General features: G+C 44.0%; 1 protein-coding gene across 2 annotated transcripts in view; it reads left to right on the top strand.

Moving 5' to 3' along the window:
- Positions 1-25,539, top strand: part of RYR2 (ryanodine receptor 2) — a 193,065-nt gene that overhangs the window by 97,459 nt on the left and 70,067 nt on the right. For both annotated transcript variants that reach the window (XM_070401320.1, XM_070401321.1), the window contains exons 42-61: positions 594-726; positions 922-1,025; positions 3,062-3,197; positions 3,695-3,881; positions 5,412-5,514; positions 5,855-5,975; positions 7,796-7,965; positions 9,313-9,533; positions 10,966-11,056; positions 12,385-12,525; positions 13,876-14,039; positions 16,146-16,224; positions 16,732-16,821; positions 17,803-17,940; positions 20,343-20,420; positions 21,255-21,330; positions 21,719-21,842; positions 22,299-22,414; positions 23,322-23,386; positions 25,176-25,297. In XM_070401320.1, coding sequence (XP_070257421.1) covers positions 594-726; positions 922-1,025; positions 3,062-3,197; positions 3,695-3,881; positions 5,412-5,514; positions 5,855-5,975; positions 7,796-7,965; positions 9,313-9,533; positions 10,966-11,056; positions 12,385-12,525; positions 13,876-14,039; positions 16,146-16,224; positions 16,732-16,821; positions 17,803-17,940; positions 20,343-20,420; positions 21,255-21,330; positions 21,719-21,842; positions 22,299-22,414; positions 23,322-23,386; positions 25,176-25,297 — 2,459 coding nt within the window. The remainder of the gene's footprint in view (positions 1-593; positions 727-921; positions 1,026-3,061; positions 3,198-3,694; positions 3,882-5,411; positions 5,515-5,854; positions 5,976-7,795; positions 7,966-9,312; positions 9,534-10,965; positions 11,057-12,384; positions 12,526-13,875; positions 14,040-16,145; positions 16,225-16,731; positions 16,822-17,802; positions 17,941-20,342; positions 20,421-21,254; positions 21,331-21,718; positions 21,843-22,298; positions 22,415-23,321; positions 23,387-25,175; positions 25,298-25,539) is intronic.

Below are 25,539 nucleotides of genomic sequence, written 5' to 3' on the forward strand. Positions count from 1 at the left end.
CCTAGAACAGGGTTTGGCTCTCAAAGGACATGTGTCTGATGAGGTCCAGCTTCCGGGCAGGGTGCTCCTTAGAGCGGAGGAGTCCTGTGCCAGCGGGAGACTGTGAATACCTGGAATTTTAACGATAACCGCAGTGGCAGCACTGATGATCAGAACCTATGGTTCCAAATATTACACTGGGTGTTCTTCCCAGACTGCCTCGTTTACATCTGCCTTTCCTGTCCAAAGTGAGCAGCATTATCCTCCTAATTCCAGGTTTACATAACCAAGTCAGTGAGCTTGCAGTTTTCCAAGGAGGCACAGCTGCTAGTGGGCAGGAGTCACACCGAGTCGGTCTGATTCCTAACCCGGGCTCATGCCTCCTTCGGGTTGGGCTGCAGATTACTTCCAAATCCAGCCATTGATGGTGATGGGGTTTCGACACCAGTGCCAGGCTTGCTTTTCTGGGGCTCAGGGACAGGTGGGTCAGAGTCTGGAAGTGGGACGGTCTTCGGGCCAAGGCTCTGCAGACATGGGGACACACGGGTTAACAATGTGACTCAATTTTGTAAAGATGATTTGCTTTCACAGCTAATTAAATGCTCTTTATGCAGGAGATCACTTTTCCCAAGATGGTAGCCAACTGTTGCCGTTTCCTCTGTTACTTCTGTCGGATAAGCCGGCAGAACCAAAAAGCTATGTTTGACCATCTCAGTTACTTATTGGAAAACAGCAGTGTTGGTCTAGGTAAGTAAGGGTTTGACTTTTATTTAAATTTTGTGATAAAAATAATATACATATTTCAATGTAACGTCAATGAACTCAGAGGAGTGCCATATGTATCGCACTTCGAAATTAAATTTTAAGTAAAAGTGTGTTCTACACGGAATTCATAGTTGCAGCCCAATCCAGGTTTTGTTTCCCCTTCATTTGGATTAACAGCTTCGCCAGCGATGAGAGGTTCGACGCCCCTGGACGTGGCGGCAGCCTCGGTGATGGACAACAATGAGCTGGCCTTAGCGCTGCGCGAGCCGGACCTGGAGAAGGTAGGCGGCCCTCCTGAGCTGCGTAGGGTCAGCTCTGCTGGTTCACAACTCCTCCTCAAGATTATTTAAATACAGCTGCAACGTAGTGACAATTATGTTACTATACTTATACATAAATGTTGCATGTAATATTATAAGTTATATAAGATGTTTGAGATAAGTTATTTCCTTTAACCACATGCATTTTTCTCTCTGAAAAAAGAATCAACTTACTCTGTCTGTGTTCCTGTCTGTTTTTGTCCTTTCATGATATCTGCTGTCACATTTGCTTTAATCACACAGTTCCTGCTTTTTAAATGTCAGAGACTGAGTTATGGGGCTGGAGGGGGGCCATTCAATCTTCATGCACCTGAGCGGCACCCATCTTCCTGTGTGGTGCTCTCCCCACACAGTCAAACCTGGGTCTCTTTAGCCTGATGAACTCTGCGGGCCTCATCCTGCTGACCCCCTGAGACTGCCCCACCACGGGTCCATGCAACCCAGGCAGGAGGCGGCTGGCCTTGGTGCACCCGGGGACTTGTGCTGAGTGGCCTCAGACCCAGCACTGGCACCAAATTTGAATCTCTATCAACCTGGTGAACACCATGTGCCCCTACCTGGCGACTCACTGAGAACCTCCCTCATGTAACTTGCCTACTGCCCGAGGCTTGTCCAGTGACTGAGCCTAACAGGCAGCTGCCAGGCGGAGGTGGGTCTCAGGATGCCTTGGGCCTTGTGCTCACCTGCCCCCAGACTCAGTGTTGGGGGAAGCCAGCCTTGGTGCGCAGCTCGGATCACCCCACGCCACCCAGGCCCAGCATAGGCAGCCACAAGCTGCATGTCACTCGGTTGCTCCTGACAAGTAGCCCAAGGCTCTGAAAGGCAGCGTCTGACATTGACCTGCACTGGTCCCTCCCAAGAGGCGCCAGAACCAACACATCAGTGGAGGGCTTCAGACTACACCAGAGCACGGCCCATTTAGCTCCACAAGCGGCACACCCACAAGGAGATCCCGCAGGCACCAGACCCTGCGGGGGAATTTTGCTTCCAGGGGTCTGAGGATTAATTAGACTCTAGATCTAATATACACACTAATACCCACACAGCAGCTGGAACACTGTGGTCTGGATCAAAGAACCTTAAAAGCAGAGAGAAAAGCAGTTAGTTACAAAGGAGCACTCATACGACTGCCAGCTGATTTCTCAACAGAAACTGCAGGGCAGAAGGGAGTGGCAAGAAATATTCAAAGTGATGAATAGCAAGGACCTACAACCAAGAATACTCTACCCAGCAAAGCTGTCATTTAGAATTGAAGGTCAGATAAGAGCTGCACAGACAAGAAAAAGCTGAAGGAACTCATCACCACCAAACCAGTATTACATGAAATGTTGAAGGGTGTTCTTTAAGAAGAGGAAGAAGGAGAAGAAAAAAGATCATAAATATGAATAATAAAATGGCAGTCGATACACATCTATCAACAATTGAATCTAAAAATGAAAATAAATGAACAAGGAATCTAATGAACAAAATAAACTGATGAATAAAATAGAACCAGAGGCATGGAATGGAACAGACAGACGAATCTCAGAGGGAAATGGGGGGAGGGGGAGCAGGAAGAGATTAACCAAAGGTCTTATATTGCATACTAGAGGCCCGATGCACGAAATTCATGCAAGGGTCTCGGCCCTCACAGCTGCAGCGGCTTACCTCAGCCCTCACAGCCCCAGCTTCGTCAGGAAGGTCATCAGGATGGTCGTCCAGAAAGACGTCTGGTCTAATTAGCATATTATGCTTTTATTATTATAGATATGCATTACCTATGGACACAATAGGGTGGTGAAGGCCTGGGACCAGGTGGGATCCCTGTGGAGGGGGGCTGTGGGGGGGAAAAGGGTGTCTATAACACCCAACAATAAAGATTAAAAAACACACAAAAACTTTCAAAGCTGCATTTGTTACAAACCGCCCTTAGATGGTGTCTCCACAGTCTGGAGTTAACAGCTGACCTCCGACTTGACGCCTGAGGGCTCACGCTCTGCTCCTCGTCCTGTTGGCAGGTCGTCCGGTATTTGGCCGGCTGTGGACTGCAGAGCTGCCCGATGCTGGTGGCCAAGGGGTACCCAGACATTGGCTGGAACCCAGTCGAAGGGGAGAGATATCTCGACTTTCTCAGATTTGCTGTTTTCTGTAACGGTAGGACGGATGGCTTGTGGGATCCTCTTCGCTTATTATTAAAACTGCACAGAAATAGTTATAAAATAGTGATATATGCCAGCATTTTCACGGGAGAGGTAAATGTTAGAAAAAGAATATTTTATAATCAGATATTTCCAGTAACAACTTATTTTATAATATGTGTTTTGATAGTGATGCTATACTTCATTATTAAATTAAAAACTTTCTGTACTTACATTCTTATAAATTTTTGTAATTGGATTCTTTAAGGTCTAGGACTATGGCTTCAAGTTACAAATTAACAGTAAATGCCTCCATAATGCTTTACTTTACATTGGAAATGTTAAAGTACAAGAACAGAAAATGGCAGTCTTGTACACATAAAACTAGTCATCTGAAAGCAATTTTGGCTTTACCATCATGTTTGTTGGTTTTAGTTATTACTTTTTTAATATAAGTGAATGAATGTAACATCATTTGCTCAGAAGGCCGTGTGACCCCGCTTGTGCCCGCAGGGGAGAGTGTGGAGGAGAACGCGAACGTGGTGGTGCGGCTGCTCATCCGCAGGCCCGAGTGCTTCGGCCCCGCCCTGCGCGGCGAGGGTGGGAACGGGCTCCTCGCAGCCATGGAGGAGGCCATCAAAATCGCCGAGGACCCTTCTCGAGATGGCCCCTCCCCAACCAGCGGGTCCAGCAAAACCCCGTAGGTCCAATACACACTCTTAGGAATAAATCTGTGCTACTTGACTTGAACTTTAACAAAATATAATTTGCAGTCTGTTAATTTCAATGTAACTGGGGATTTCTCCCCTTGGAGACCAAGTGTGTTAGATGTGGGAGCGGGATGGGGGCCTGCAGGACCAGGCTGAATGAACAGAGACCTGGGAAGATGTGGCTGTAGTGAGAAGCTCAGGTTGTGGGAGGTTGTCTCTCATCAGTGACTTCTCCCAGGGGCTCTGGCAAATTTCCTTCTTACAGCGATGGCAGCGAGCCTTCGCACCTGGAGGCAAGGTCAGAGGAAGCAGCTAGAATGAGTTTTCATGACAATAGTGAATGAGGGAGACCTTTAGGAAGATAACGGGGACTTAGTCCAGAAGAGGGGGTGTCATCATGCTAGGAGTGACGGAGGGGGCAGCGACCGCCTTCCATGTGTCCAGACATGTGCAGGTTGTGAGTACTAACTTCAGCGATGGACGTACTTTAATCCCGGCTGCCGCTCCTGTTGTCTTACTCTGGGAGGTGGCAGTCCTGCTAGGCTCATGATCCCCACTCCTGGAGAAGAAATAACACAGGGCCTATTGGAGGCAAGTTCAAGCACAGATGTGGTCCTGCCAACCCTGCTGCCGGACAACCCGGCACAGAGTGCTGTCCACACCGTGGCTGGGCTCCAAACTGGGAGGTTCTGTACTTACCAGTCGGCCACAGAGGAACGAAGGAGCCCTCCGTTTCTCTAAGTAGCAGAAAGGACATCTAGAGATCTGGCCCCGCCCACACCAGTGGGTGTGCACTCCCGGGCCCTGGGAACAGCCTTGCACGCCAGGAAAGGTGTGGCCAGTGCAGCCTCGCTGTCCCGGGTCAGACCTCTGATGCAGCAGACACAGCGGACTCCTGAGCTGCCAAAGGAGGAAGGCCTTGGTCTCCAGGTCCATCAACATTTGTCTGTCCTCAGTGAGACAATGAAGTGTTTATGTTTTTCCCACAGAGCGGGAGGGGGACATGCCGGATTACTGGGAGTGGGTTGGTGGGTAAGAGATGAGTGGGTAACTGAGATCATGTTTATGAAGTTCTTCCTCTGGGGAAAACACTGAACTGGACACCCTATATATGTGACCTTATGGGACAGATCTTTGTCACCCTTTCTCTAAATGTGTCTGGTCACAAAAGCATTCTAAGTTTACCAGGTCCTTCCATCTCTTCCCTTCCTTGTTAATGAGCTAGCTGCCACTACAAATTGAGCAGAATCATCAAATTAGCAGTTCTTTTTTTCCTTCTTGAAAGGATCTTAATATTCACATTCCCACAAGTGTGTCCTTGGTGACAGAATCTCAAATCTGGTCTTGAATGCGTTGTCATTTTGCTTTAAAATGCCCAGCTGTAAATTAACACAGACATGGAAAGCACCAGAATGAATTACTTAGTGGCCCCTGTCCCCTGAGAACATGTAATAAACCAGAAATGTCACTTCATCCTCCCGTTTGATTTGTTTCTGTTTCCCTGGAATGATCCATGAAAGTGACACGGAGGAGGAGGACAACACCATCCACATGGGGAACGCCATCATGACCTTCTATGCGGCTTTGATCGACCTGTTAGGACGCTGTGCTCCTGAAATGCATGTAAGTTCCTGGGGCCCCAGAGCGGCACCCTGGCTCCTCTGTGTGAAGACACAGTAGCTGGTAGGGGTGTCCCCCAGCACCCAGACCAATGACCTTCATGCTCCTTAAGAATAACATTGCTGGCCACTAGCCTCGGCATAGTATGCTGATGTCAGAGGAGACTGTGGCAGGGAAATAGCATCTATAAGCCCGAAACAACCGTTTCTGAGCCAGGTCTAACTTTATGCATGTCCGTCAAAGCAAATCATTTCAGACACGATTGTGTACTTCAAGTTTGTAGGCAGAATTATAGCATTGATTTCACAGAGTGATTCTAATGTTCCTTGTTCTCTTCCTGTAGTTGATTCACGCCGGGAAGGGGGAAGCCATCAGGATCAGATCAATTTTGAGGTCCCTGATTCCACTGGGAGATTTGGTGGGCGTGATCAGCATCACTTTCCAGATGCCTGCGATAGCCAAAGGTGAGGTCCCTCTGATTAGCTGAGGCCTGTCTGAAACGTTTAGAGCACACTTGTTCTAGAACGGAGTGTGGCCATATAACAATGAAAGGGGGAGGGGCTCAGAGACCCGAAGGCAATATGTGGTCTCTGAAAGAGATGCTACTCCCCCAACTCTGGGCTCAGGAAGGCTGGACAAAGGTCCAGGGGGTGACTTCAGGTGGATGGACCCTGTAGGTCCCCCGGTAAAGCCAATGCCCAGGCCTCCGCATGCCAGTTAGCAGAGGAGGCTGTTCATCGGGTTGTTGTCTGTGTTGGGGGAGCCAGTGAATAGACCTAGCGACCGTGCATCACTGAGCCCTGGGTCCCGGGTGGATGCCATTGTCACTCCTTAAATGAATGAGTGTTTCAAACCCAAATCTTATCCTAGGATCTGTGAATGACTCACCATTTCTTATTTTAGCCTTTGTGAGTTAGGCTCAACCATATGTTAAATAATAGAACCTGATATGTTTAAATTTCGTATCATGTGCTTTTTAGGAGACTTGACCTGGAATTTCATATAGGCTTTTAATAGAAAATTATAGACACTGGCCAGGTAGCTCAGTTGATTAGAGCATCATCCTGATATGCGAAGGTTGAGGGTTCCATCACAGGCCAGGGCACATACGAGAATCAACCAATGACTGCATAAACAAGTGGAACAACAAATCAATGTTTCTCTCTCTCTCTCCCCCTTCCTCTCTCTCTCAAGTCAATAAGTAAAAATCTATTTTTTTAAAAAGGAAAAGAAAATTATACCACACAGATTTAACACTAGGGATTGGCCGGATTTTAAATCCAATTTTGCTTGGTTTATAACTAAATTTGCAAATTAGTAAGTGTACAGCCTTAGTCTTTAATCTCATTTTCCTTAAAACATTGTTATTTGTTTATTTTCATGATGTAAATATCAAATTCATTCATTGACTATGAAAACAAAAAAGTTGTGACTGTTCTTTGGGATGTTATGGTCATGTCTGTCATCTTTCCATGGGTTCTTCTTGATTCGACATTGCATCATCATTCAAGATTCCGTGATATTCTTTGTGGAATCTCGTGGTGTGTTAGAGCAGCAGTTGGCATAATCATCACATGGCCAAATAGAGAGGACATCATTTGCCCAGTAAATTAAGTTGATACGTAATCCCATAATCCCTAATATTATGGTCCCCAACCTATGAATCTATGGAGTTATAGTAAAGGATTTAGTAATTTATATAGACATCAACACTGGTTGTTGATAGAGAAAATAATATAACGCTCAGATATGTTTTAAATGTTGTTAATTCTAATTACGTTCATGAAATATATTTCATTTGAAAGTCAAACTGGTTTCATAGGATTGTTTCATCATTTTGTAATTATCTACTCTACAAATATATAAATGTATCGAGAGTATCCCATTGTGGTTAGTAAGTTTTATCAACATGTAAAAGAGGCTCCTATTATTGAAAAGAGTGAAACCTCGTTTTATGTTTTAACTTTTCATGGTATTTACTCCTGGTTTTACAATGTGGATTTTGGATACCTTCTTTTTTACTTCTCAGTATCTAGAGAATGCTATGTCCTTATCACATTGTTAACAAATGGATATACAAATAACATTGCCACGACTGGGATTTAAATTGCACTGTCATATGTCCTGAGCCAGTTCCCAGCATTAGCTTGTTCAGCAGAATAACAGAAAACCATTCAGCAGACAACTTGGCTTAAAGCGTGAGGGGGCTGGAAAGCAGACAGTTGTACTCTGTCTCTCGAATGGCATTACCACTGACTACGACCTGTCACCTTCTCTCTTTCAGATGGGAATGTGGTGGAGCCTGACATGTCTGCGGGGTTCTGCCCAGATCACAAGGCAGCCATGGTTTTGTTCCTTGACAGGGTCTATGGCATTGAGGTTCAGGATTTCCTCCTCCACCTCCTGGAGGTTGGCTTTCTGCCAGATCTCCGGGCTGCTGCTTCCTTAGACACGGTAATGACTTGACTCCTGGCTTCCCGGATTGTGACTCTTCAGTCTCTGGCTTGTGATACTTTTTTTTTTTTTAATATATTTTATTGATTTTCCACAGAGAGGAAGGGAGAGAGACAGAGAGTTGGAAACATCGATGAGAGAGAAACATCGATCAGCCGCCTCCTGCACACCTCCCACTGGGGATGTGCCCGCAACCCAGGTACATGCCCTTGACCGGAATCGAACCCGGGACCCTTCAGTCCGCAGGCCGACGCTCCATCCACTGAGCCAAACCGGCTTCGGCTTGTGATACTTTTTCCATAGACAAATTTATTCATTTATTGTCACCAAATGTTTTTTGAGCACCTATTATATTTTTAGGCAAGCAATATATAAACAGATAATAAAATAGAGTATTTCCTCAAGGAATGCATTGAATAGTAGAGAAGACTCAGCCTCAAGAATAAGATAAGGATTCTAATCAGGTGCAAGGAAGACAATGAGAAACTCATCGAAAGCCTAATTTGGGAGGTCACTGTGGCTCCTGATAACCTCTAAGTTGACCTAAACAATTATTCTCAATAAGTCAGTTAAAGTATTAAGAAGGTTTCATGGACATCGCTGAGTCATGTGCTCATGATGTTATCCTGGTGTCATCATGTTGACGTACAGATAGGTTAAGATCTGCCCCATGTACCAGTGGCTCCATCAAGACTCTGTCATCATCGGTGTTAATTTGCTGTTGCTTGAAACTTTGTGGAATAAGCTGTAACTTATTGTCCAGTAGTTTTATAACACCTTTCATTCTCAGCTAAATGGGTCTTCTGATTTCAGCAGGAAATAGATTGTTAGTTGACAATAGGGATTTCATTAATGCCATGAGAGGAGCATCATACAAATGAAACTTAAATTTTTTTCTTTGGGTGTGTTCACATGAAATTCTGAGATAGCATAGTAATGATGCTGGTGGACATGAGCAGAAATAGAAACAGTATTAATAAGTAGAATTCAGAAAGAATGTATGAAGAAACATATTTTGAGAATAAGCTCTTTTCTCTTTCTTCTCCTAGTAAAGTACTCACATTCTTTGATATAATTAGTGTCTTTATCTTCCATTTCTACTATTGATGTTTTATTATAGAATACGAGCCTCTTGGCTCTTGGGCTCTCTGAGGAGATAGCACTTCATTTATTTTTTATCTATTGATAAGCAATTGAAGTTGATTGTTTTTAGTGGTAAAAACCATATGAATCACATTTAAAGGTATACGTTTTTACTTTTTTGTCACTTTTTAGATGGTGAAATGACATGTCAACCTGTTGATTCCCCAAACACAAATGACCTTCTCCTCTCCAATTCCTTTTCAGGCTGCTTTGAGTGCTACAGACATGGCCTTGGCCCTCAATCGGTACCTCTGCACGGCCGTGTTGCCTTTGTTAACAAGATGTGCTCCTCTTTTCGCTGGCACAGAGCACCACGCTTCCCTCATCGACTCGTTGCTCCATACCGTGTACAGACTTTCTAAGGGCTGCTCACTGACCAAAGCTCAGCGGGATTCCATAGAAGTTTGTTTGCTCTCTATTTGTGGGTGAGTGGGAGATAACGTGACCAACTCTCTCCTTCTTTCAGAAAGAGAATTTATTACTCTGTGGCCCTCTACAAGTTGTTATGAATTTTGGAAACAGCTTCTGTCCCAAAAGGTTAATTTCTAGTAGGTAGTCCTTGTACTAAGGTATGAGCTAAGTTTGGCAGTGTTCCCCCAAACCTCTCAAGGGTATCTAGCCATTGGATGTGATGTTGGACGAGTTGTGCTGTTCTGGATGTTAGTGGGCGAGGTGGTGGTGTGAGGAGTCCCTGGCCACTTTAGTGTAAGACTGATAGATTCTTGCCGGAACCGGTTTGGCTCAGTGGATAGAGCGTCGGCCTGCGGACTGAAAGGTCTCAGGTTCGATTCCGGTCAAGGGCATGTACCTGGGTTGCGGGCACATCCCCAGTAGGAGATGTGCAGGAAGCAGCTGATCGATGTTTCTAACTCTCTATCTCTCTCCCTTCCTCTCTGTAAAAAATCAATAAAATATATTTAAAAAGAAAAAAAAGACTAATAGATTCTCCCCTTTTGATTCTTCCAGAATAGAAGAGAAAGAGGTCCTTACTAAATATGGAAAATTATTCGGTATACTATTAATATTAAAGCATTACTTATGGGTGGCAGTGAGGAAGGCTGGCTCTTCCTCCAGCTGGAAAACTACTTCCTGTAGGTAGAGGTGTTCAAATGCCTTCCTCATGAAAGCCAGAACCGTCTCCTCCCTCTGGAGTTCTGACGGTGAGAGGGACAACTTCTCAGGCCGCTAACGAGGATGGAGGCTCTTTCTCATTGGACAGGAGCTCCTGGAGGTGCAGGCTTGCAGCTGGTAGTACACTGCGAAGGGAAAGTTTCCACTCACAGTGGGGTGTAGCGGTTTGGAAGCCAGATGGGACGAGGGGAGGTGAAAAATTAGATCAGTTTTATCACTTCCCTGAGGCTAAAATTCTATAAAATGGAGTCAAAATACGTAACTTACAGATTTGTCTACATATTAAGTGGGTAGGAGCTTCAAGGTTGCCTGACATAGCCGAGGGCTGATGTCCGCCACGTCCACCTTTCCCGTCATCCTCTGGCAGAACTTCAGTCTCAGCCCTTTCTCCCTCCTGCTCCTCACTCGCTCATCGTTCTGCTTCCCATCTGGTCACTGGAGACCCTTCCACTCATGGGAGTGAGGGAAGACACGTTACTAAGTCATGTTAGGAAGGGAGGGAGCAAAGAAAAAGCATGTCCTGTGGGAAAGAGGGATCAGTCTTCAGATCAGAGTGGAGACGAGGTGCAAATGGATCTCTTACTGTGCAACCATTGGTTAATCTTTGCATTGGGAACACCTAAAATTAACATCCTCTGAAGAGAGGCATATTTAATTTAGTCTAATGAATTATCTACTTAGTTTAGACCGTTTACTCCATTATTAAAATCAGCTTTGTTCCGCCAGCCAACTGAGACCTTCTATGATGCAGCACTTACTCAGGAGATTCGTGTTTGATGTCCCGCTGTTAAATGAGCATGCAAAGATGCCCCTGAAGGTAAGGATGAGACACGTTCATAGTTATTTTACTGCCTGGTCCTCTGACTGTTTCTTGTTACAACCTGTACGTACGTCTCTTAGACACGTCACGTTTGATATCTGATGTTGGAAGATTTCTTCCAGTTGATGAAATGGGCATGTAAGTATAGATCTGTGTGCCTCAACCTAAAATATAAGCAATAAAAGACCACAGAAATCCTAAGATTGATTTTTTTATACGTCAGTGGAAATGGAAATCAGTGGGAACAAATGGGCCACAGGAAAAAGATGAGCCAAGAAGTCCTCAGGCTGGAAACGTGGTGACAGGTCTGGCCCAGAACATCAGCAGCCTCAGGGATGAAGAGTGGCTTTGAAAATAGCGGTTCTAAGTTGGCAATCTAATGATGGTTTCCAGATGTCATGGCGTAAGGTTGGAAGGGAACCTTTCTCTTTAGCAGTTGTGCTTTGTCACTGAGGATAGAGAAGTCATTGCATTCTCTCTGCTCTGTGTTATTATTCTCTTCATGGATGATCAAACCCGCAATCTTTTGGTATACAGGAAGACGCTCCAACGAACCAAGCCATCCAGCCTGGGCACAATCCAAAAATTTTTAGTTGATTCATAAACATCATTTTATTAACTCGGCAAATAATTGTGAATATTTGTCTATAGATCAAGAGCACATTATCCAAAGAACTACCAAAAAATTGAAAGATGCTATAGTTTGAATTTGCAGTTTAGTTCTAAACAAATAAAATGTTTATAGGAAAACTTGATAAGCAACATAGACACTCAGTAAGATAATAAATTGAAAATATACTTAAAGAAATGATTGAAGTGGGCAGTTTGGGGGGGAGGGTTACTTAGAGACATTCCATCAGAGTGTGGGGTGAAGGGTTGCAGATAGGAAGCACAGATGTTCAGGGGTGCCGTTCCCTCAAAAGGCACATTTTAGGTCCCCTGTCCTGGGACTGTTAGTGCTCAGATCACCCTGACACCAGTCCCTTTGTTATGCTCACGGAGTCCAGGGGATCCCAGTTCATAAAACTGTGAGGAGGTAAGTGCTGGGCACTAATGTAGAACACAGAGATGCCTAGACAATCCAACGGCCTCATAAAGAATGTGCAAGGTGAGTGATTTGTAAAATTGGTCCATAGATCTCTATGCTGGGACCACTGTTACGTTTGAAACAGACATGGGACAAGGTCACCCAGAAGAATTCAGGTGGATCGAGCCGTTTTGGTTCTGTTTACCTTATTACATGGCATCAGAACGCCACGTGGGAAGAAATGGAAAAGTATCAAAGGAGTCTTTAGCTCATGGCCTTTATCATTGTTTTCCTGTAGCTGCTGACAAACCACTATGAAAGGTGCTGGAAGTACTACTGTCTGCCGGGCGGGTGGGGGAACTTCGGAGCTGCCTCAGAGGAAGAACTTCATTTATCAAGAAAATTGTTCTGGGGCATTTTTGATGCCCTGTCTCAAAAGGTACTTTAATATTTTGTGAGCTTATTTGTGTGATAAAATAATTAAAGCCATAGTTCTTGATAAGAATTATCAAGACTTAGTTTTGTTTTTTCCTGAATTTATAGCAAATGTTAAAATGAAATTCATTAAGACTTCTCATAATTGCTATGGTACCATGTCTTTGCGATCATAACACTTTCTGAATTTAAAATGGCTAAGCAATTTAGGAAATTATGCACAGGGTTGATAACGTTTCTGTTGTATTTGGCCTTATTTGGGCTCAAAATCCCCTTAGTTACCTCCCCAATCTTATAAAACCTGAAGAAATCATATCAAATATGAAAATACACTATATTAAATCTCCTGGAGTAGTAATATTCCAGTGGTTTACTGACTGTCCACTTGCTGCTATGGGCATGTAAGCCCCTCCACTCAGACGGCCCCCCATCGTCCCATATTTATAATGAATAATTCATATACTTTGAGAAGAGTGTATGATCACAGAGAAAAGTAGACATCATGCTGGGTACAGTTGTGCTTACATTATTGATCACAATCATTTTGTCTTCCCCGATAGACTTGATGGGACTTCATGAGACTTTATGAGACTTCCCTGATAGCCAAAGTGTGCCTCCCAGTAGGGCAAAGTTCATGTGACTTCCTTTAGTAGTGACTTCTTGATAATTTTTCTTGCTGAATTATCTTTGGTAAACAGAGTCCTTTTAAAATAATATGTACAAGACATTTTTAGAAGAATTAACAACATTAAAGTTGAATGGTTAAAGTGAGATCTGACTTAAATGATTATTTTTGATTTTTTTAAAAATCTGTAAATACAAATTTAACGAATCATGTAATTTATATACCAGAAAGTTCAGTGATGCACAGTTCCTGTGTTTCCCTCCAGTTTGGCCCAAATTCTGATGTCTTTGCACTGAAATGCCCTCCGCAGATGTCCTCACGTGTGGTCTCTATAATGTGCGGCCCAATAACTGACAATAACTGAGAAATACAGTCCTCGTCGCCTGAAACGGGGTTTAGGTTGTAAAGACACCTTGCCCACTTTGTTATACACTCAGCATATTCAAAGCCGCATCGTTTCAGGTATCGAGAAATACAGATTTAGAGAAACAAAGATGTTTTCTTAGGCTGCAGCTGCAGCGTGTTGCTGTCAGCATCTCTCGTGTTTGCAGGGATTTCGGGCTGAATGGCGTGTTTTCTGGGGCAGAATCTGCTGGTGAGCCGAGTTAGCCCAGGGGATTCACATTTTCTCCTTCAGCACCTCGCCCTCCACAGTGATCGTGTGGACAACTTTGGCTGAATAGTGACACACTATTTATTTCATTCTTTTGGTTCTCCATCTCCTCTTAGAAATATGAACAAGAGCTTTTCAAACTGGCTCTGCCGTGCCTGAGTGCGGTGGCGGGCGCACTGCCCCCGGACTACATGGAGTCAAACCACGTGGGCATGATGGAGAAGCAGTCATCCATGGATTCGGAGGGGAACTTCAACCCCCAGCCTGTCGAAACCTCAAAGTACGGACTCTTTCTGTTGTGGCAGCTTTTTGTTGTAAATGATGTGTGAAGTCTGAACTGATAAGGTGCTGAGGTGAACTTTCTCTTGTCCTCCCCCGTGAACCAGTATCTTTACGAGGGGGCCCTCTTCCTGATTAAGTTGGCAGTGATAACAATGATCTGAGTACCCCAAGTAGATGAGCTGTGCCTTCTAGGGCACTCCTAACAGAATCGGGGGCCTCTGTTTATAACCACATGGGGCATCTGTAGTGCTGAGAATCAAGAAAGTCTATCCGTTACGTGGTTGGTTGAAAATTTACCCCAAATCTTTATTGAAATAGTAGCCAACCTCTGTGTAGGTCTCTGCCTCCATGCCCCCGGCATGAGCGCGGCTCTGTCCTGTGAGCTGTCCTTAGGGTCCCACTGACATCCAGCGGATAAAGCGCAGCATGAGGTTGATGGGAAAGTTAGTCTACAGTTAGAAGGCAGTGTGACCATCTTAGCACAGACATAATGTCACTCAACGCGGTGAAACTTCTTCCGTGGGCTTCATTGGGTAAAATGTTCAACAAATAGGATGTTTGGGTACCTCAGGTGTTTGAAGTCTCGGCACTTGTGTTGTTGCTGTTACTGTCATTAAGTAGGAACATGGTTTCCCACTTGCAAGGAGAGCTGCCTCTTCAGGCCACATTATCATTGAGTCTGTGGTCACTCAGCGAGATCAGTATTCACAAGGTCGTCCCTTGATAGTCACTCTCCTGCCCTGTGAACTTGCTTTGGAGTTTAACTTTCCACCTTCTGGGCAGCCCCGAGCTGGTCACTCCCCTTCCTGGGTCACTTCGGCCCCAGTGTGTGCGGGCAGCTCAATGCACCTGAAATGTGCGTGTCTGGTACTTGATGACAGTCCTGTGAGAAAAGACTCCACCCAGTATTGGGCTTATGTGACTGACCCTCGTCCTTCTTCCAAAGTAAGTAAAGCAAACCACCTGTTCACATTCCTTCTTGGTAAGGTTCTGGTTTGCTAGCATACAGCAGAATCCAGGGTTTTAAAATAACATCAGAACAATGTCATAGTTTTGATTAATTAAATCAAATTAATTAATAAATGTTGGGCATATGTATTAATTTACCTAGGCTTGCTCTTTGGGGACTTTGAAACGGATTGAGTATAAACAGTAATCTCAATAATTTCTGTCTCTGTGACTTTTATATATATTTTTTCGAAGTACGTGTGTATCCCATAATTCAATCACTGACTGATAACAGCTGGGAAAGAACAGTCACCATCTCATTACACCAGGTTGTAGTTAGAATTCTATTTCAACATTAATTTCATTAATAAGTCATATTCGCTAAAGAATGAGATTATACATATACTTAATTTTTCATTCATAGATATATTTTATCTTCACGAGTCCATCAGTTGCATGCACTCAACATCTGTTCAAGTGATCAGATATTTATTTAAACATAAAAGGAGTCAAGAATAAATGTTATAAAATCCTAAAGTGTGTGTTATGTTTCCCTATATTCTATATTAGTAACAATTAGGACAGGATAGACCATTAATAATTAAAGTCATTAGAACATCACTCGTTGTATGAAATTGATTTAAAATTTAGTACACTTAAATAATGTCACCGGTCAGATTTCAGCAGTCTTCAACCCATGTAGAGTTGTTGCAGAAGAGACTTAAGTAAAAAAGGAATAACTTCAAAAAATGAATATGGGAGAGAAGTGTGCCTTTAAGCTTGTTACATCTAACCATATCTTGATTCAGGTTTTTAAAAAAAATTTGGCATGGTCTAATGTCCACATCTTTGAATACATTTTAATTACTTTTATTTGTAAATATTATACATAAATATTATACTTAACTCATGCTAAGACATCATAAAGTATGAATCAATATATTCATCATAAAGTATGAATCAATATATAGAACATTCTCTGCTTCTCTTTTATGACATTGTTCCTATCATATGGAAAAGTAATACCTTGTTAAAACAAATTTTTTAACAGCTATGCATTGAATGGGATTTAAGCATTCAGGGGCTGTGAGTAAATTATTAATGTGAGTCCCTGCGATCATGTGAGCACTAAGCCTTCTCTCTGATTCTCCCACAGTATTACGATTCCTGAGAAGCTGGAATACTTCATTAACAAATATGCTGAGCACTCCCACGACAGGTGGTCCATGGACAAGGTAAGGTCAGAGGCCTCCTTGAATGGCACCGAGCGGCACTGGGCCCCCTAGTTCTGACCACACAGTTTTCTCCGTTAGAGGGAGAGCTTTATCTAGATTAGGAAAGAACATTTAAATGACTTGCTAATATAATATTAGCTAGCTCTGCCACTAATACACATACGATACACTTATGAATAAGAATATTGGTGTTCAGCCCTGGCCAGTTTGGCTCAGTGGATAGAGCGCCGGCCCACCGACTGAAGGGTCCTAGGTTCCATTCTGGTCAAGGGCACGTACCTTGGTTGCAGGTTCCCTGGCCCTGGTCGAGGTGTTCCAGGGATTCCTCAACATAATGTTGATTGGGATGGCAATTTTTATATTAAATTATGCTGGATAAAATTCAAACCTTAATCCTTATCTTGGTGCATTTTAGGTTTATTTCATCATGCGCACACTTAAACACCTGCACACATACACTCTATAAAATTAATACATGCAAAACGATTTTGATGTTTGTTTTTTTAGTTGGCCAATGGATGGATTTATGGAGAAACTTATTCAGACTCATCTAAAGTTCAACCATTAATGAAGCCATATAAACTATTATCTGAAAAGGTGAGGGATTTTGAGGTTATATAGTTTTCATTTTTTTTCAAAAAATTTTGTTATGTAATTTCCTATTAAAATCTCTTTTTTACTTTATATATACTATCTATAACTTTTATTCCAAGGTTTCTTTTGTATCATTTATCTTTTGTTTTTCCCCCCTCTATTCCCATTTTCTGTCATTGTTTAATTGGTTATTTTCTTCTCTACTTAATATTTTTCTGTTCCTTTTTGATTTTTATTCCTCTCGTGCATTTTTAAGAACTTGAGAAAATATTCTTTTCATTCCTGAGAGTTTCTTGCTGAGGTTTAATGAAGTCATCTCTTAGTGTTGTTATTTGTAAGTTCTCATGTACTTAGTTTCTTTGGGTAATCAGCGTCTTGAGAGTGAGGTGGAAGGGTTTCTAGCTCTTCTAGGTAGTGAGTTGGTGGAGGAGGTGATGGAGACAAAGGGGCTTAGGGAGGACAGTTAGGTCTCTTGATTACGATGGGAGGAGAGCCTTCATGCGCCTGTCATCTAATCTGCACTTTGCTCACTGTGTTTCTCCTTTCAGTTCCGTCTAAAATGTCAGGAGCTGGGTCTTGGAGGGAAACCAGCCCCTGGGCTGAGATGAGCAGGGACCCGTTAGCATTTGTCAGACCGGGCCTGCTCACACTCTCATTTTTACTTTCCTTTTTATTTTTGAATGAACATGTCAATCGTGGGTTTTTTTTCATCTTTCTTGACTCTTTTTCTTTTAGTCTTTGTTGCTGAAAGTATTACATAGGTCCGTCCTCCTTTCCCCCATGAACCTCTTCCAGCCCACTCGTCCTTTCCCCCGACCCCCTAGGCTCTCACCACGCATGCCATTGTCGTGTCCACGGGTTCAATCATTTTTTTAAAAAAATGAAGTCAGTCTATTATAGAGCAAAGCATTAAATATTTTTATTTTTATTTGGATTCTTAATATTCCCCCACACCTTTTATTTCCTCCTCCTTTTTGTCTGTAGGAAAAAGAAATCTATCGCTGGCCAATCAAAGAATCTTTGAAAACGATGCTGGCTTGGGGCTGGAGAATTGAGCGCACGCGGGAGGGGGACAGCATGGCCCTCTACCACCGGACCCGGCGCATCTCTCAGACCAGCCAGGTGAGAGCACCGCACAGAAGCCATGGTTTATGCTGTTGCAAGATAATTCGAATCTTTTATTTACTTATTGGGAGTTTCAAAACAAATAATTTGAAAATTCTGAAGATTAACGTAAAGTGTAGAGGGAAAAACACATTTGTTACTTTTTAAAATTTTCCGTGACGTCTTGGTTAAAGTGCTAGAGAGGTTAGCCAGGCCGCCCTTACCTGGCCAGGCTGTGAAGGGGTCCCCAGGGGTACGGTCTTGAAGTTGCACCAATGAAAGCGGTAGTGTGTTCACTACCTGCAAGTGGGTTGTCTAGAACTTTCTCCTCTCCAGTAAGAGCTGAAGGCTGGTCCTTAGGGAGAAGCGGGAGGCCAGGCAGAAGTGATCCCAACCTCGAGCCCACATGGCTGTGCCATCCAGGGGAGCTTGAGCACCTGCCACTTGCAAAGGTCCGCTGCGCACCCAGGCAGTCAGGGCTGGAGTTCCCAGAGCTCGTCACTAATGGCACATCCAGGAAGCCCCGTCCCCTCAGCAAGCTGCTAGATGTGCAGCTAAGTGCTCCAGGACAGCGGTCACCACCCTTTCAGACCTCACAGACTACCCGTTGGCGACCGCTGCTCCAGGAGGCACAGCCTAGACCTGGAGAACCTGGGTTCAAGGTCAGACCAAACACCAACTCTCAGCTCTGGTCCTTTCGTTTTCCTGAAGCTAAGTCTGTGGTGGTCCCTGTCCAGGCTGCTCAGGCCACTGTATCTGGGTACACAGACTATTGTGTTTATAGTGCCATTTATAGAGATGTTTTTGGAAAAAAAGCACGTGAAACACGTATTTGAAATACATTTTTAAATAGATTAAGTTCTGATTTGGGCATATTTTACCTAAAGTTTTCTTAAGTAGGTATCATATAAATGGAAACTGTAAAAGCATATTTTACCTTTTCATGGTGTATGCACATGTTGCAAACTACATTTTGTTTTCATGTGTTTTAACACATACTGAGCACAACCTGAGTATGAGGCAGTAGGAGTGCAGAGAATTGAATGCAGCCGGGAGCCCTTTGTTAGTGATGGCCTGCAACAGCCTTCGTTTGGTTTCACAAGCCTAGATATGCGTTTTATTGTAGCTTTCATTTTGTTTCATGTTTATCCATGTCTAACAAGAGAGTACACATATGAAATATAACAATATGCATACATCATGAAGTATGTCTAATGTATCCTATGTAATAAAGAGCTAATATGCTAATTAGACAGAACAGCAGAACAACCTTCTGGACAACCTTCCAGACGAAGTTGGGGCTGCCGCTGTGGCTGCGAGGGCTGAGCCCCTTGCAAGAATTTCATGCATCAGGCCTCTAGTATTTATATAATCATACAACTATACTGTGAAATCTGTTAAGGTATAATTTTAGATTTATAGGCATGACACACTGTCACCTAATATGCCATTGGAGAAATGTGTTCGGAGCACAGGACAGCGGAACCTTTTTACAGTTGATAAGAAGATATGTTTAATTTTATAAATGCCAAACTTTAAAAATTAAGGAAACTTTCTGGTTATAGGAAATCTTTGTAAATCATTGAATACTACGAAGTGTCCCCCAAAAATATATACACACTTTAACAGCTGATAGCTCAATTGATGTTTCGTGCTATTCAGGTTTAACCCATTGGAATTAATAATTATTCAAAGTATGATTACATTTTTGGGGACACCCTGTATATGTTATACTTTTAAAAGTAAAAAGCTGGTTATATTTTATCTTAACATTTAGCTCATAAAGACATTTGTAAATATTGACCTCTTTGATTAATTATTGTTATGTGAGAAAGAGTAAAGTTCATTGCAGCCAAGTAGAATTTGTAAGAAACTCAAGAACACAAAGATCCTTTGATTAAGGGAACATTCTGGAATCTTAGAATCATTGCACAATTGAATGCTGATTATTAGCTTTTGGAGTTGGCAACCCTGAAGATGTCGGGGATTAGTATGCAGTCACAAGTAATTGTCAGGCACCCAAATATAATTTAATTTGCTAGATATGTTTATGGGATCTGTTTGTGTAGATCAGCTGTGGGCCAACTACAGCCCGCGGGCCGGATCCGGCCCGTTTGAAATGAATAAAACTAAAAAAAAAAAAAAGACCGTACCCTTTTATGTAATGATGTTTACTTTGAATTTATATTAGTTCACACAAACACTCCATCCATGCTTTTGTTCCGGCCCTCCGGTCCAGTTTAAGAACCCATTGTGGCCCTCGAGTCAAAAAGTTTGCCCACCCCTGGTGTAGATACTTGCCAGTTTTGTCTGAGGAAGTGTGTTTGGAAGTCTGTTTGCCTTATATTTCTGTAGAACCTTGCAAGTCTCTCTCCGCAGGGTGTTTTAATGAGATACTACTTTTCACACAAATTGTTTAGGTTTCTGTGGATGCTGCTCATGGGTACAGCCCCCGGGCCATTGACATGAGCAATGTCACACTGTCCAGGGACCTGCATGTAAGTATTGGCTACTATTTAAAATATTCTGCAAATCTTGTGGGTTGTTGTTGTTTTTTTTTGTTTTGTTTTGTGTGTGTGTATGTGTGTGTTATTTATCTTATTGTTGCAAGTATTACAGATACCCTCTTTCCCCCCCCCACTGACCCCTTTCCCACTCCCTCCCCAGGGCTTCCCTGCACTATTGTATGTGTCCATGGGCTATGCACATGTGCATATACATTCTTTGGTTCTCTTCCTGTCCCCCCTTATCCCTTCCCTCTGAGATTCCTCAGTTGGTCTATTCTATGCTTCCATGTCTTAGTGTGACTGAATCAGACTTACACCTATTTTTGTCAAATTGGCAAAAAATATACATTTTTTGGTGCGCCACACATTTTAGCAATTAATTTATGTATGTGCCCTGAGATGAAAATCTAGACTACTTGTCTGATGTTCTTTGCTGTCAGTGTTTAATAAGGTTTAGGTTATCTTCCGAAGCTTTGGAAATTAAAAGAAAAAGTGGTAAATACTTTTTTGTTGTTGAAGTTCATAGCTAATTTGAAGTTCCATGATTGAATTAATCAAACACGTGTCTTTAAACATTAAAACTAACAATGACCATTCCCTTCAAATCTCCTCCACTGTTTCTGTCATTTCCCATCATTCCCGTCCTCTGGGAGTCAGGCTCCAAGGAAGACAGCTATGTTTGGTTATTTTCTGGAAGTACTTTATCACCAACACACTCTGACTTATTAATTTAAAGCATGTTTTCATATTACACATTGGAAAACAAAGTTACCCTTTTCTACTTATTCAACATAACTGAGTTGCTAAATATTTTGTTCACTTAAGGCTATGGCAGAAATGATGGCTGAAAACTACCATAATATATGGGCAAAGAAGAAGAAAATGGAACTGGAGTCCAAAGGTAATATTTTTAAAAAATCCTCACTGAAACTCAGAGTCCCACTGCCAGGGTGAAATAGATGCTTTAGCACATGAGCCATTACACCTTCAAATTATTGGGATGTTCAGCTGGGAGGGAGCCCCGCCTCTCCTCCCTCCCGTGGCTGCAGGTGCTGTGGGCACTACTGTCAGGAAAGCCTGGTGCTCACGGTGTCATTGCCTCCCGAGGCCCATGGCCGTCTTCCTTGGAACACTCCGGCGCTGGGGGGAAGAGCCCGCGTGAGCCCTTTATCCTCGTGCAAGGAGAGGGCACAGGAGCTCTGTGCTGTGGCCCTGTGACATAGGCAGCGTGTCTCATTCCAGATGACTTCCCGCTGCTACTCTGTGTTCTTGTCTGGACATTCTCTTAGGAGGCGGGAACCACCCCCTGCTGGTGCCTTATGATACACTGACCGCCAAAGAGAAAGCCAAGGACCGGGAGAAAGCACAGGACATCCTCAAGTTCTTGCAGATCAACGGCTACGCTGTGTCCAGGTACAAGCCCACATGCCCCAGTCAGTCCCCTTGTAAGACTAGTTATACATCCCTGTCAGGTTCATTAAGGCCAAGAATGAAGTCAGCGACCTGTTTAACCTCAGCGCTACTATTTCCTGCCCTCAAACGCACATATCAGAACCATCAGTGCCCGTCGCTGTTTGCCAGAGTCCTTAGAACTTGTTACTCCCCATCCATTATCCAGGCAGAAACGACGCTCTGCTTTTCTAAAGGCAGCACAGTAATGAAGTTTATTGCATAGTAATAAAGTTATTAGCTACAGTTTTACATCAAAGTATTCAAAATAGTCCTTATAAACTAAATCTCACTTTTGCCTTTAGCTACAGAATATTAAATAATCGTCTAAATTAGTATATGTAACATAACATTTTCTTAACTATTTACCTCCTAATAGTCTTGTGGATGTTGGTTTCCATTTTCATTCCGCTCTTCTAGAGGGTTCACGGACCTCGAGTTGGACGCGCCTACGATTGAGAAGCGATTTGCCTACAGCTTCCTTCAGCAGCTCATCCGCTACGTGGACGAAGCCCATCAGTATATCTTGGAGTTTGGTAGGTACCTCGGTCCTGCCACCGACAGCCAACAGTCCCTTATATGGACCCAGCCATTTGCGTGACACGCGTGGGAGAGATTTAATGCAAAAATGACAGCAAAAATGAACTTAGCAAGTCTTCAAACGCCTTTGTTTTCTTTTACTTATTCATGGGAAGAACATTGTTGTGATATTACAAAATATTGTTTAAAGTTTCTAAAAACTACCCTGAATGTGTCTAAGATTTGATAGTGTATCTCTCAGATGGTTTTGACTTCTGTTTGCAAAAGAACTTTTTCAGGCAAGTTAGTTTGATTCTTAAAAATATGGAGGCTCTGCCTACGAATTTTACTAAAACCCCGTATCCAACTTTGAATTGCCCCCTCTGCACCATGTGCTGCACGTCACGGTGGTCCTTCGTGTGCACGAAGCCCCCTCTGCATGCTCGAAGGAGGGAGGAAAAGGCCACTCTGAGCTAAATGCCTTTGGTCAATCAATTCTGAACCTCGAGATCATTTTCTGGGCTCTGGGGAGACCTGGGTGTTTTTGCTTTGCTTACGGAAGTCGCTCCGCTTAGAGGCACTCTCTCAGCCCAGCTGTGGGACCTGCTGCTGAGATGGGCAGTTGTCCTTGCTCTGTTCCCATTCTTCTCTCCAGGCCACTGAGCCCCTGGCGCTGCGCTGGGTGCCTGTGCTCACAGACACGTAGCTGGGCTCTGCTCAGTCACTTTTTAATTGATTTGGCTGTTTGTTTAAATTCCTTTTTATTTCTTACTACACTGCCAAAGTTAGCCTGTGTGTTTCTGGTTGGCTTTTCACATCCACTCAGTGGGGTAGCACATTCCTCAGTGTTGGGAACTCTGCGTGCGGGTGGGGATTGGAGTGCTGGACGTGCCCATGTTCCTGAACACTCTCTCCCGTCTGCAGATGGCGGCAGCAGAGGCAAAGGACAGCGCTTCCCTTACGAGCAAGAAATCAAGTTCTTTGCCAAAGTACAGTATACAGTCCATCTTGTTTTCGCTTCCGTGTGTTTGCTTACAGAGGACACCGTTAGCTTTTCGCCTCTTTTCAGAACGCACCTGCCTTTAAGCATGACTTCTTCTCAAGCCCACAGATCGTGGCACCCACAGCTGCATGCACCGTGTGGGTGATGGGCTCCCGCAGCTCGCTCTGCCTCCCTGCCTGAGTTCTCAGAGTTCTCCTTTCCCGGCTTTATCATACAACATAGAAGAAAATACCCCTTTCTTAGTATTGGAATGTTGTTATGATTGAACGTTTTTAGTTGAGCATTTCTTTCAGAAAGATGAAAAACACCAGCTGATTTGTAACCGGGAACATGAAAAGGACAGTCACAATAGGACCTTTATGGTGGGGCCTTAGTCTGCTGGCTTACAGATGGGGAGACTGAGGCTCAGAGACCACCTGTTGGTCAGATACTGAGTGTTCATTCTATGTAACACAATTTATCAAGAATCTGCTATTTGCCCAGAGCATTGATGACTTTAGCCACTGGGGGAGGTGCAGAGTTTGTTAAGTTTCCATGTTAGTTCATTGTCTTCCTCTGTGTGCACTGTGCCTGGCCTGTCAGGCGTCAGACCTTGTCCTGGCACGTCTCTGTCACGGACACGGAATGCCCTGGACACTTTCCCGTGGACAGGATGTTGCAATTGACCCAAAGACCTAATCACGTCTGCCAATTTCCTTTCAAAGTACTCGCATTAGAAATTGTTTGCAAAATGGCACATTCTTCCGATTGACTTACATTTGGCTCCGCCTTACGTTTTTAGACTTGTGCCTTTTACTGTCAGGGAGATTTCTCTGGTCTTTTCTTCTGCTCAAGGTCTGCATGAGGCATCCGAAGTTTATTCTGAGCTGCACACTGCCAGTCGCCTCTTTCACTGTGACGCAATCCGCTGGGTAGTCAGGGGTGGGGATGCTGAATTCATGGCCTGCACCCTGTTTAAAGACATCCTTGTATTGCATTGCCCGTGTCCTCAGCACCCTAGTGATTTTGTTTGCAGGTGCCTAGTGTGGCTTAATGTCTACTAAACCTATGACTCATTCATTCACATATTTGTTGAGCACCTATTACATGCCAATCACTAAATTCGGGCAGTGTCTCAACTTTCTAGGAAGATCACCAGACGTCCATGTTCCTATCCTGTATACATATTCTGGACCACCGTGTAGGGGACAGTGTAGTGAGAGAGACTTGAGTCTCAGTGCTGGGAATGCCATTTCGTCTTACTTTTTTCATTTATTTGTTCAACAAACATTGGTCTGCTGGTTGTTACATGCCCAGCAGAGCCCTCAGCATTGGTGCTTCGTGGTAAATGACCCTGCGAGGTGGTGGTCACAGGGTCCAGAAAAGGTCTGAGGGGGAACAAACTCAGAAGAGTTTCTTGTTCTCTGTGCTCCAGAGACTCTGCGGGAGAGAGACTAATCCCAGATCACAGAGAGAGTGTAAAACTGCAGAGGGTGTTGCAAGAGCCGGGAATAGGGAGGCCTTGTCCAGTTGAGGAGTGAGCAAGGGCGTCCTGCCGAAGAGCCCAGAGGAGGCCTGCAGGAGGGAGTGGACTGTCTTGGGTGAGGGAGGAGCATTGCAGACAGAGGGTGTGGCAGGAGCAGGGCGAGGTGAGAGCCACTCCCTGGCTGGGGGCTGGTGCGGCTGCGGGGATTGGGACCTGTTGCATGTGGACATGGTCTGCCTGCTCCAGCCTCAGCGCTCACTCAACCCCCAAACTCCACTGTGTACACCTGTCTTCTTTTCCTTCCTTTCAGGTTGTCCTGCCTCTAATTGATCAGTATTTCAAAAACCATCGTTTATACTTCCTGTCTGCAGCGAGCAGACCACTGTGCTCTGGAGGACATGCGTCAAACAAGGAGAAGGAAATGGTGACGAGGTAAACAGCTGTGCACGCAGACTGTTGGGGGGCGGGGCAGAGTGGGGTGCACCCTGGGGAAGGAGCGCTGGCCTGAGCAGCTGTGTCCAGTGCCTCTGCCCGGCTGTCCACCTGCTCTCAGACCCCGGGGATGACGGTTTCTGCAGGTTAATCCATGTGATCTAGACAGTGAGGTTTTCTGTATTCGCTGCTGAATGGAAGGACTAAAATACACACACAATTTACAGGTGGAGGCTGGAGAG

This window comes from Myotis yumanensis, unplaced genomic scaffold (assembly GCF_028538775.1).
Source record: "Myotis yumanensis isolate MYYU_CA2020_CCGP unplaced genomic scaffold, mMyoYum1.0.hap1 SCAF_22, whole genome shotgun sequence".
Lineage (NCBI taxonomy): Eukaryota > Metazoa > Chordata > Mammalia > Chiroptera > Vespertilionidae > Myotis > Myotis yumanensis.